The 13643-nt window shown below is 35.4% G+C and overlaps 1 protein-coding gene across 1 annotated transcript in view; it reads left to right on the forward strand.

The window, feature by feature from the left end:
- METAP1 (methionyl aminopeptidase 1) overlaps positions 1 to 13643 on the forward strand; it is a gene marked incomplete at its 3' end in the record, with an annotated part of 68082 nt that overhangs the window by 41359 nt on the left and 13080 nt on the right. Inside the window, 4 exon segments of the mRNA NM_001261513.1 lie at positions 3801 to 3892; positions 5478 to 5561; positions 8289 to 8427; positions 10529 to 10660. Of these exon segments, the coding sequence (NP_001248442.1) occupies positions 3801 to 3892; positions 5478 to 5561; positions 8289 to 8427; positions 10529 to 10660 (447 nt within the window).

Below are 13643 nucleotides of genomic sequence, written 5' to 3' on the forward strand. Positions count from 1 at the left end.
ACTTCTAATAAATGTGTTTTCAAGCAGCATTAGAACATTAAAGATAATTAAAGATTCTTGCCCCCCCCATTAGAAATCTACCTACCTCTGAAAGCACTATGTAGCTGTTAAAGACTATATTTAAAATAATACTGTATTTTATGTTGTTATAACAACTTCTAGACTTACTAAAAAACAGTTTTAATTTTAATATTCCCTCCTATCTAAATTAAACAATATCTATTTAGGTAAAAGCGGATGGTAGAGACCTGAGTGAATGCATAACTAAAGACTTTGGACTGTAACATTAACAGAAGTAGTAATGGTGGTGATAGTGATAGTAATGATGAGAATGATATGATGATGGTTCTCTAATAATAACTGATATTTATTTTTGCTTAACTGTGTGTCAGGCACTGTGCTAAGTTCTTTGCACGTGTTACTACATTTAACACTTTCAACATTGCTGAGGTAGGTTCTGTTGTCTTCTCCATTTTTATAGATAATGATACTGAGACACCCAGCGAAGATAGGTAATTTGCAACACAGGTCAGTGGAACAGTCTCTGACCTTAGGGCCTGTACACATAATTAATTTAGACTTTGTGAAATTACTGATTTTGCATGTCAAAGAGGATCAACTCTCAGCAATTTTGTGTGATTTTATCTACCAAGTTAAGCTATCTTTGCTTTGTTCTCTAAGAAGTGGGGAACAGTATTACATACATTCTTATGATTATCATTTTAAAATTTTAGTTAAACCCTACTATTTCAGAAAAATTTAAGGGAAAGATAGTCTAAATGATAGCATACTGTTGAGGATGTATAATTTCATTATTTTTCTATTTAATCTTAAATGTAGTATTAGCTTGTATTTAAGAAAAACAAGCATAGACAAGGTAAATTCTAACAAATGTTATGCAGTGAAAGTAAGTTCTAGTCCTTAGAGGTAACTGCTATTCCCCTTTATATACAGAACTTTTCAGAACTATTCTGTATGTGTAAGCACATTAGGACCCCGTCCCTGCCATCTATACACAAATAGAAAAAATTATATATACCTTTTTACTTTGCTGTATTTGCTTAATATGTCTTACAAATGTGTCATATAAAGCCACCTCCTTTTTAGTGAATGAAGTATTCGGTTATGTGGATGTATCATATTTCGTAAGCCAGGCTCCTACTAATGAATGTTTAGAGCATTTCGAGGATTTTGCTTATTGCAATTTGACGGCAGTAACTACTCTTATATTTATATCTTTGTCCATGTGTCAAGAGTATTTCTATAGGTTGATAATCTAAAATAGTGGGATCAAAGGATACATACATTTTTGATTTTGAGAGATATTACAAATTTCAGAGATTTTTCCAGTTGTTACTTCCATTAAAAATACATGGATGTCTCTTTTCTGCTATGTTTTTCCCCAGCATAGTGTGTTACAAAGCTTTATGATCTTTGCTAATCTGAAAGACAAAAAATGTTATTTTGCTATTATTTTAATCTGCATTTTAAAATTATGAGTAAGGTTGAGCATCTTTTCATATATTAAAGTCATTTATATTTTCTTCCCTTTTGTAATGTTTATTCATATCCTTAAGCTTTTTTCCCTGTTAGAGTACTAGTTTTTTCCATATTGATTTATAAATGTTCTTGGTATATTAACAAAAATAACCTTTTGATGTATGTTTTTAAAACTTTTTTTCCAATTGACTGTTTATGTTTTGTCATAACATTTATTACAGACTTTGAGTATCCTAACATAGTAAAATTTATCAGTGTTTTATTTTACAGTGTGTATGGCTTTATGACCTAGAAAGACGTTTTTGGTGCAGAAGTTATAAAATATATATTCCTATGTTTTCTTCCAGCATTTTTATGGTTTCAGTCTTTTTTATGTATGATAAAAATCATTTATAGATCTGAAACTTACTTGGTATAAGGAGTTAAATAGGGATGCAACTTAATTTTTTTTTCTCGGAAGAATACCTGGTTATTATTTAAAACCAATTATTTAAAAAAATCAGCCTTTCCTTACTGATTTGAAGTGCAACCTATATTGATGTGTTATGTTCTCACATGTCTTTGGGTCTGTTTCTGGATTCTATTCTGTTTCACTAACCTATTTGTCTAATCATGTACCACTGCCAAACTCTTAATTATCCTAGCTATATAATGTTTAAAATTTGGTAGGCCTTGTTGCCTCTACCTTTCCTCTTTTTCAGAATTTTCCTGGCTATTCTTGCATGTTTGTTTTTGCATGTGAAATTTAGAATCAGCTTGTCTGGTTCTCAAAATTATCCTGTTGACTTTTTTTTATTGGGATAGTATTAAATTTATAGATTAATTTTGGAAGAATTGACATCTTTACAATATTGAGTCTTCTTGTCCAGGAACAGGGTATGTTTTTAAAATTTTATTTGACTCCTTTTATGTCTTTCAGTTGGGTTTTCAGATTTTCTTTATGTAGGGATCTTATTGTTAAATTTATTCCTGGGTACGTTATCTTTTTAGTTGTTTTTGTACATAATAGCTTCTGTATTTTTTTAGCTCATTATTTGTACGTGGGAAAGTTATTGATTTTGATAAATTTGTCTTACAATATGCCAACTTGCTGAATTCTTATTTCTGGTCATTTACCAGGTGATTCTTCTGTTCTAGAGATATTTAATCATATCTGAAAATGATAAGAATTTTGTCCTTTCCTTTCTAGTTTTATATGTCTTATTTCTTCCTGTTGTTAATTTCATCTGCTAGTATTGCCAGGTGTTAAATAATAGTGCCGATAGCGGGCATTCTGTGATGTTGGTTCTCAGTTTGAGATTTATATTTATCATGTCAAGGTGGTAGCTGGCCATGTTATCAGAATTAACTTTCCTTCTAGATTAGTATTTACTTTTACTTTCTTAATTTATGAATGATGAATTGGATTAATAGATTTGCCAGTATTGAACTATCCCTGCCTTCTGGTACGAATCTCACTTGCATCCTGATGTATTGTGTTTTTTTGGATTCTGTTTGTTAATATTTTATTTGGAATTTTTCCATTAGTACTTGTAAATAAGATTAGTTGATGACACTATTTTTGTTAGATTTTGAGTTAATTGCTACCCTGGCTTTATTACTTTTCATGTATGTAAAACTGTAAGTTAACAAATTTTATTCGTGAAGATTTTTAGGGCAATAGTTTTAAAACTTTTTGAAGTTGGAAATGACTTTTATAGCATGATCTTTGTATGTGTATATAAATTAACAAAGATTTAATGGCAGCACTTATTCCTACTCCTTATAATACAAGTATAATACTTTGTTATGCCATTCTAATATTTTCTATCCCATTTATTTACTTTTAAAAAATGTTAAGTGTAGCCCAATAAAAGGTCACAAACTGGAATTTGAAAAACGCTTGCTTTGGTTCCTGTTTCAGAAAATAGTGTAATTAATTCATCAGTTGTTGATGTATAGTTGCTTCATGAGATGATTATGAAAGTTATTTGTAAATTCTATGGTACTTTTCATATGTGTATCATTTACTGAGTTTGATTATCACACTGCCTGGCATATAATAAGTACTCCATAAGTATTGGCTGATTTCTAATAGGTCTGAAAATTTATCCTTTATAATTTTTTCTTTAATTGGTTTAGCAAGTTTCCCTTTGATGTTGAAAATGTTTTTTAAAAAAATCTAACCTAGACCATCCCAAATTATGAATTACTGTTGTGTGAAACAGACTACTGTTTTTATGCCACAGGTATATAATTATGCAAATAAATATTACATTTTTGCATTCATTTTGGTTTTACTTACCGGTTTTTCATTCCAGGAATGTCAGAATCCGAACAGGCTCTTAAAGGTACTTCTCAGATTAAATTACTCTCATCTGAAGATATAGAAGGGATGCGACTTGTATGTAGGGTAAGAGTTATTTTTTTGCCATGGGGTAGGAAATGTTTAAGCAGTACTTAGACATGAAGTCAGTGGTTTGCTGATTTATAAAGATAGCAAATGTTATATTGTTAGACTGACTAACCATGCTTTTTTTTTTTTTTTTAACTTTTTTTTGAGACTGAGTTTTGCTCTTTCGCCTAGGCTAGAGTGCTGTGGCGCGATTTCTGCTTACTGCAACCTCCGCCTTCCGGTTTCAAGCGATTTTCCTGCCTCCCGAGTAGCTGGGATTACAGGTGCCCGCCACCACACCTGGCTAATTTTTGTAATTTTAGTAGAGACGGGGTTTCACCATGTTGCCCAGGCTGGTCTCGAACTCCTGACCTTGTGATACGCCCGCCACGGCCTCCCAAAATGCTGGAATTACAGGCATGAGCCACCATGGCTGGCCTTTTTTTGTATTTTTAGTAGAGATAGGGTTTCACCATGTTGGCCAGGCTGTTCTCTAACTCTTGACCTCAGGTGATCTGCCTGCCTTGGCCTCCCACAGTGCTGGGATTACAGGCATGAGCCTCTGTGCCTGGTTTAGCCACGCTTTTCATTAAACTATTGTTGGTGTATAATTTTAGTCAACAGTTGTTTTCTTCTTAAAAGCCTGTTTAGGAATTAATCTGATGGATAGTCTATAGATGACAATCCTTTTCATTTATTTTCTGTATTCTTTTTTAAAAGAAACAAATTCTTTATGATATTTAAAAACATCATGTCATTTTATTTTCACAAGTCATCATAACATAGGACAAAGTTTAAGGTTCAGAGGGTTATGCTATTGGCCTTTTTGTGAAATACCTGTGATGAGTGATAGTAGTGGTTGGTACTTACCAGGTGAAATCACATATTTATTCTGAAGAAAAATATAATACATTGGTATTATTCATTTAGATAAGATTCTTAAGGTTTCTATTCAGTGCTTTAAAGTGATTTGATTCTAATTTTGTTTGATATTCTGGAGAACTTTCTATTCCTATGACTTACTTGCTGTGATTCTTTGAGGAATTCATTTATCTTTTTTTTTTTTTTGAGACAGGGTCTTGCTGTCACTCAAGCTAGATAGAGTACAGTGGCACAATCATAGATCATATAGATCATAGCTCATAGCTTACTGTAACCCCAAACTCCTGGGCTCAAGCTGTCCTTCCACCTCAGCCTCCTGAGTAGCTGGGATCACAGGCGTGTGCCCACTACACCTGACTACTTTTTTTTTTTTTTAAGAGACAGGATTTCACTATGTTGCCTAGGCTCATCTGTTCCTTTTTCTTTTCCTCTACTTTTCCCCATTATAGAAATGAGAGAAGACTACCTCTATCATTTGATGATTGTTTAGATTACTTAGGATGTATATTTTCACATAGAAATCAGCCAAGCTTACTGCTGCTTGCTCGTTAGCCCAATTTTTATATAAAATTTGTCTGTTTTTATGTATTTTTATATATTTTCTATAAAATTATAATATTCAAGGGGAGATTAATTTTTACCAATCTTCCACAAACAGTAGAAGGGGTATAGATTTCTATTTCTGTGTCTTTTTTTAATGTATGGTGTTCCTTTTATACAGCTTGCTAGAGAAGTTTTGGATATTGCTGCCGGCATGATTAAACCAGGTGTAACTACTGAAGAAATAGATCACGCTGTACACTTAGTAAGAACTTCACTTTTTTACTTTGAGAAATTTTGTTACATTACTTGATGCTTTGAACTTAAACATTAAGTAGACAAATTCTGAGTGTCTAAGGTAACTTAGGTAAGTTCATTTGAAAGCAAATTTTTGCTTTGTTTCAAATATGGAAAACATTCAACAGTCATTATTCCCATCTTTAAGAATCTATAATATTAAGGTCTGAGGTAAGCTTGAAAAATACCTTGTTTCTGAAACAAGATATTCATAATAAGCATTTCAGTTGCGCTTTTATAAAATGATTGATTTTATCTGCTTTAAATAAATCCTGCCACTACAGACATCTAATATTCTGAAATAAAAAAAAGAATATAACTTCTGATGGTAGATTAGTTAAATGTTTCCTTTTATATCTATAGTGTCAAGGCAATGAACAGTCCAGATAAATATTTGTAGTAAGTATAGGGATTAAAAATAAATAAATAAAGATTGTCTGTCCATCAGAGAGAGACCTTAAGACTTTAGTAGATGAGTGTACACATTATATGAATTAAAAAGAAATGAGTGATAAGTAGTTAATATATGGAAAGCAGATCTCAAACATGTTCTAGTAAACAAATGCAAATTATAAAGGCCTAGTAAATTTGTATTTTTAAAGATGTTTCTATCCGTTGCTTGTGTGGAGTGATGAAACTGGTCCTCTCTTCTGCTTGGTGATGGTATTGTAAATTGGAAGAACCCTTTTGGAAGGATTTGACCATGTATCTTGAGCTATAAAAATGTTTATAGATTTTTTATTCAGAATCTTATTAATCCTGACTTTTGGGTATTGTTTCATATGTTAGTATAAGATATATCATATGCAATAATAGCATTTTGAGTATGTTCTGTGGGCCAGGTGCTCAAGTGCTTCTTTTATATTAACTCGTTCGTCTTACCAACAACCCCTTGAGGGTAGGTACTATTGTAATCTCCATTTTATAGGTAAGGAAACTGAGGAGGAGAGAGGTTAATTAAATTGTCAAAAGTTACATGACTTGTAAATGATGGAATTGGCATTTTTTTTTTTTTTTTTTTTTTGAGACGGAGTCTCGCTCTGTTGCCCAGGCTGGAGTGCAGTGGCCAGATCTCAGCTCACTGCAAGCTCCGCCTCCCAGGTTCATGCCATTCTCCTGCCTCAGCCTCCCGAGTAGCTGGGACTACAGGCGCCCACCACCTCGCCCGGCTAGTTTTTTGTATTTTTTTAGTAGAGACGGGGTTTCACCATGTTAGCCAGGATGGTCTTGATCTCCTGACCTCGTGATTCGCCCGTCTCAGCCTCCCAAAGTGCTGGGATTACAGGCTTGAGCCACCGCGCCCGGCAAAATACTGTTTTTGTTTTGTTTGTTTTTATTTTTTGTCTTTTAGACAGAATGTCATTCTGTCACCCAGGCTGGAGTACAATGGTGCGATCCCAACTTGGGTTGCCTCCCAGGTAGCAGGAAATACAGGCACCCGCCACTGCGCCTGTCTAATTTTTGTGTTTTAGTAGAGACGAGATTTCACCATATTGGCCAGGCTGGCCTTGAACTCCTGACCTCAAGTGATCCGGTCACCTTGGCCTCCCAAAGTGCTGGGATTATAAGCATGAGCCACTGCGCCTGGCCGGAATTGGCATTTTCAATCTAGAAAGCCTAATTCTGTATGCTCTAAACTATTATTTGTAATGCTGTGAGAAGCAGAGAAGTATATTCCTAAATGAGGGAAAAGCCACAAATGTAGTTATTGGTTGTAAGATTTTTTTTTTTCTGTAATTGAGGAAACTTCACATTAATTTAAATTTCCAGTAAGAATGAAATTGCTAGTAAAATCATGGTATATTCTACATATTCTGCAAATGGTGTATTGTGCAACCATTAAAAAATATTAGCCTGAAGACTAGAGCAGGATGGAAACAGAAATTATGTATGCTGTGATTACTACTGTGTAAAAGCATCCAGTAAAGTAAGACTTGTTATGGAGAGCAGACCATGTTTTTCTGTAAGAGTTCTTTTGTTGTTCCACTGAATGTGGTTATTAAAATGTCTAGAAGTACTTTACCATTTCTTAATTATGCTAGTAGTAGTCATTTTTGGGGCATAGTGATACAGGCTTGTTTCAACATAAAATTATAATTACATAAAAAATGCTTGTTAATATTTACTTAAAATATATTTTTACTTTGATATATTTTTCACAAGGACTAGTTAATTCTAAAGTAAAATCTTCATAAGTGGTAATATTTATATATATATTTGTAATAGAGGTTGAGTATCCCTTATCTGAAATGCTTTGGACCAGAAGTGTTGTGGATTTTGAATTTTTTTGGATTTTGGAATATTTGTATTATACATAACTGGTTAAGCATCTGTAATTTCAAAATTTGAAATTCTAAATTCTCCAATGGGCATTCCTTTGAGTGTCCTGTTGGTGTTCAAAAAGTTTCGTATTTTGGAGGATTTCAGATTTTTAGATTAGGAATACTTAACCTGTATGTCATTTTAGTTTTCCTTTGTGCAGTTACCAGTAAACTGGTTTGTATATGTGTACCTGACTGGCACAAACCCTGTTGTATATTGTTTAAGATAATATCCACTACTGTTACTAAAATAAAATATTAAGTTCTTTATAATGACATGTGTCCAGCTTTTTTCACATTTTTCAAATTTTAAAATCTGTAATTTCATACAGATTTTTCTTTATATATTCCAAATTATTTTTTCTGTATTATAGGCATGTATTGCAAGAAATTGCTACCCTTCTCCCTTGAATTATTACAATTTCCCAAAGTCTTGTTGTACATCAGTGAATGAAGTCATTTGCCATGGAATACCAGACAGACGGCCCTTGCAAGAAGGTGACATTGTTAATGGTAAGAAAAATGTTACTTTCATCACCATGGGCAAAGAAGCAACAAAGCTTGGGGGAATCTGACAGTGACTTGTGTTTTCTTGACTTGCTTCCTGTACTTACTCTTTTTCCTTTTTAAAATTCAGTATCACTAACTCTTAAATCTATGGAAAGCTCTCTCGTGGTTTTGTGCATTTTGCTTTTAAGATACTTCTGGTGTGATATGTTTGGTGCAGTGTGTATTTCTTTAATGCTTACCTCATATGTGATTGATTAGGTCAAAGATGTCGGTGAAATGTGGAGTCTAGTTTTTTTTCCCCCAGAAGTTCATTAATGGTTTTGAAGAGACCAGGGCAGGCTTTGTTATAGATACAGGAAAACCCTTCATAATATATGAAGACCTAAAGGAAAGCTGAAAATCTTGCAGAAGCGCCTTACTTGAGTGGAAGTAGCTTTAAAGACCCCTATGTTAAGCTGCCTTGGGAAGCTACAAGTATAGAGAGTGGAGGAAGTAGCTTCAAAGACATTATTCCTTTTCTTTTTTTTTGAGATGGAGTCTCGCTCTGTCGCCCAGGCTGGAGTGCAGTGGCGTGATCTCTGCTCACTGCAAGCTCCGCCTCCTGGGTTTTCGCCATTCTCCTGCCTTACCGTCCCGAGTAGCTGGGACTACAGGCACCCGTCACCATGCCCGGCTCATTTTTTGTATTTTTAGTAGAGACGGGATTTCACTGTGTTAGCCAGGATGGTATCGATCTCCTGACCTCGTGATCTGCCCGTCTTGGCCTCCCAAAGTGCTGAGATTACAGGCGTGAGCCACCGCGCCTGGCCAGAAGATATTAATGAAGGCTTTCCTAGATGGTATTTGTTTTTGTTTTGTATATCATTTTATTTTTTGGAGACAGGGTCTGTCACCCAGGCTTGAGTGCAGTGGCGCCATCATGGCTCACTGCTGCCTCGACTTCCTTCGCTCAGGTGATCCTCCCACCTCAGAAGTAGACAAGACTACAGGCTCATTGCTACCATACTCAACTCATTTTTTGTACGTTTTGTAGAAGTAGGGTTTTGGCATGTTGTTCAGGCTGGTCTCAAACTCCTGGACTCAAGCAGTCTGCCCGCCTTGGCCTCCCAGAGTCTTGGGATTACAGGCATGAGCTACTGTGCCTGGCCTAGATGTTATTTTAATATTGATGAAATTAGACTCTTTGTTAATAAGATATCTTAAAGGAACTGCCTATCAAATGAGGAAGCATGAGCCCAAGTGTTAGAGGCTGCAGATAATTGACTGATTGTGATGCTAGCTGTGAATGATAGCCAAAATTTAACTATGACACAATTTTTATTAGAATTGCTACTGCTTTAGTTAGGGTATCTGTTCATAAAGTTCCATAGGTTTTGAGGCCAACCCTGTTTTTCATATAAACCCTGTTATTTTTATTACATGCAGAATGTGTGAGGTTTTTCAGGAGTGTATGTGTTGTGCTAGAACCAAAATATCTATATTGTGATGTTATAGGTTGATTTAAATATATGGTTTAAAAATACTCAATGTGCTCTCTAGATACATTATAATGGTATAATAGTATATAGTATAATGGTAAAATAGTAATCTGTATTCTTAAACATGGGGACAAAGAGGAGAATGAATATTCACAAATAAGTGAAAAGCAAATGAGTTTTTAAAAAACAGGTGTAGAGCAGTGTAAATTTTTCTATTATTCCCTAGCAGGAGTAAGGAACTTGTAAAAGATAAATGAAAATGGTATTTTGTAGCAGTGTAGCAAAGTCTTCAATTTAATGTTACTAACTCTAGTAATTTATCTTGCATGATTGTATCCCACATACATTTTTCTTTTGCCACAAGTGATACAATTTCTGTAAAAGTATAAAAACCCACTATCTGGCTTATGTTACTATGGCCATATTCCTGCTCTCCACAGTGAGTTCAGTTACATAAACACTCAGGGAGCTTCTGTTGGGCAATAACTATCTATCCATTGGTGTCTAATTTGAGAATGCAGAAGTTATCTTTTTCATTAAGTTGCTAGATGCTGTCATGTTGGAAAAGCACTTGAATTTTGAAATGAAAATAAGTATGGTCTTTATATTTGCACATTCTCTTGCAGTGGACATCACTCTTTATCGCAATGGTTATCATGGGGACCTGAATGAGACATTTTTTGTTGGAGATGTGGATGATGGAGCACGGAAACTTGTTCAGACTACATATGAGTGCCTGATGCAAGCCATCGATGCAGGTCAGCCTCAGTGTTGAGCACCTATTGGCAGTCCTGTGCGCTGATGGGCTAGGAGTGACAGGGCGCCACAATTCTGTGCATTCCTTGTAGTTTTGCCCCTGTTCTACCTGAGTTAGCTTTGGGTGTTAGCAGTAATGGGTGAAAGGATGATTTGGGAATCCCTTGGTGGAGATAGACCAGATGATTGGTTAGCATCCTTTGTTTCTTCTGTGATTTATCTTCCCTTTCTTTGCCTGATAAATGAAGAGGAGTGTGTAGATGGTTTTTTAGTGCAACTTTTATTCTATTTTTCAAATTCTTTCCACTACATAATATTATGTTCTCCTTATAAAAAATTGAAACTGAAGATTATAAGTGAAAAAATGTGTGATCCTCCTTTATACTTGCCTCCCCTCTTTTCTTATCTCTCTCTTCTCTCTGGAGATATCGCCTGTTACCATTTAGGTTTTTTCTCTCTCCTGTGCATTAATGCACACACGTATGTGTATGTGTTAAATTAGGTTAAATGGAATCATAGTATTTTTAATGTGTAACTGGGTTGTTTTTTCAACTGTCATAGAGATCTTTTCAAGTTAGCATATGTACCTACAGATATATATTTACCTCATTCTTTTAATGGCTATGTATTATATTCTGTAGTATTACAATTTGTGTAACTATTCTGTTGGATTTTGGTAATTTCCAGATTTCTTGCTATTGTAGTAATGGGTAGGGGTGTATTTCTGGAGGATTTTTCTCAGGCTGTCTTTGTACATAATAAACAACTTATCGAGGCTTTTTTGTTTAATCAATATCTTATGGGGATAAGAGAAGGAAAGGGGCTGGGCATGGTGACTCACTCCTGTAATCCCAGCACCTTGGGAGGCTGAGGTTGGTGGATCTCCTGAGGTTAGGAGGTCGAGACCAGCCTGGCCAACATGGTGAAACCCTGTCTCTCATAAAAATGGAAAAATTAGCCAGATGTGGTGGCGGGCGCCTGTAATCGCAACTACTTGGGAGGCTAAGGCAGGAGAGTTGCTGGACCTGGAAAGTGGATCGTGCCACTGCATTCCAGCTTGAGCAACAGAGCGAGACTCCATTTCAAAAAAGGAAAAAAAAAAGGAAAGGAAAGCTATTAACAGCATCTTGTTGGAGTTGTTAATAAATGGGCAAACAGCCTTCAAGTTAAATCTTTACCATTTCAACTTTATTATCCAGTGTACTATCTGCAACCCTCCCCAGTCTCCCCAAATCTTGATGTCATCAACAGAATAGTGAACAGGACAGAGTTCTTAGACAAACATACAGTTATCTCTAATAACATTGATCCAGTATTTTTATTGTTTTTAGTGCCTTCTTTAATGGGTATGGGAGATGAAATTTTTACTCAAGTTGGAGGAATGGAAATGATGGAATATGACATTTTTGTGTATCAGGTGAAATTTTGAAAACTTATTCATTGTTGATTATTTTAAAACGTTAATACAGGAGGTAGAATTGAAGAAATTTAATGTTTAGTTTGTCATTTGTGAAAGCTTAAGTTTGAAATAATTTTTAGAGTTTCTGCCAGATAATATAGTCAATGTTTCTATTCTTTTTGCTTCTCTGTGAGTCAACTGAAGAAACAAAAAAAAAAAAAAAAAAAGAAAAAGAAAAAAATGAGATAGTTAGAATGCTGTTTTATATTATGTATGACTGGAAGGTGCCAGTAGTTTTCAGGAAAGAACGAAAGTAGCTAGGAAAGAACGAAAGTGGCTTGATCTTTTTTGGACAGTGCTATGAATTCCTTTGTATAAGTCATTTTTGCCCCCCTTTTTGCCCCTCATTTTGCACCCCTCTCATTCCCCCAGGTAGAGGGTTTGAAAAGCTGTTGAAATTAGGCTTCTTAAGTAGGGTTTCTTCGTCTATGCACTTAATGGCTTTTGGGCCTGATAATTTTTTGTTGTAGAGGCCTGTTCTGTACATGTAAGATGCTTCACAAGCATTCCTGGTCTCTACCCAGTAAATGCCAGTTATACGACACCCTGTGTTTGACAACCAGAAATATTAATATCTCTAGATACTACCCTTTGGGGCCACAGTTGGAGCAGTTTGAAAGTCAGGGAAGACTTCCCCTGTCACTCCATGCAACATGGATTACAATTTTTTTCCCCCTCCCACCCAGGCTGATAGGAAGGCCTGGATAGGAATGAAAGAAAATCATTGTGAAAGTCAGCATGATTTTTCAAAACCAGAAACCTCCTTCCTTCTCCCTCCAAAATCAAGCTGGAAGGTACAGTTAAGAGCAAGTAAAAATGTTAATTGAAGTGATTCTTTGAGCTATTTACCCTGAAATGGATGGGAAAGATACATTGTATCTGAACCTCAGTCTGGGAATCAGATAGCTGAGTAGGAGAGTGTAGAGAGTTAAGGATCCCCAGAGCCATCTTGAGGTTCCCTAGGAGTCTGACAGTGCCCAGCTCCTGAGTCTTAGTGTAAGGGAGAACCTTAATAGTGATGAGAACCACTTGTTTTGTTTTGTGTTTTATTGAAACACCAGTAAAAGTCATAAAAGCTAAACAGAGCAGAAAGTGTATATAGTGAGAAGTATCTTTCCTATACTGTACCTCTAGAATTGTCTGTAGAGGCAGCCGTGGAAAGTTTGAGAACGTTTTTATGGGGATAAAGAAGCCCAGGGGAAGTAAGTCTTTCAGAAGTTGTCCAGGCTGAAACTCAGGACAATTCGTTACTTTTTGAACATTCCTTTTACTCCTAGTGCATTTTCTTATCTCTTCTGCTCACATAAATAGAATGGAACACTTGGCCTTAGGGAGGGATGCGAAAAGAAGTATTTTCTTCTCTATTGTTCTCTATTGTTAAAGAAAGCAAAAGGTACCTACTTCCAACCCTTTAGTACTGTTATGAGTCTAACGTTTTTGGCATGAAAGGAGGAACTACGAATGCCGTTGGTTTGAATTAGAACTCTACCAGTTACTGGCTGTTTGGCCTCTCTGTGCCTCATCTG

This window comes from Macaca mulatta, chromosome 5 (genome assembly GCF_049350105.2).
Source record: "Macaca mulatta isolate MMU2019108-1 chromosome 5, T2T-MMU8v2.0, whole genome shotgun sequence".
Taxonomy (NCBI): Eukaryota; Metazoa; Chordata; class Mammalia; order Primates; family Cercopithecidae; genus Macaca; species Macaca mulatta.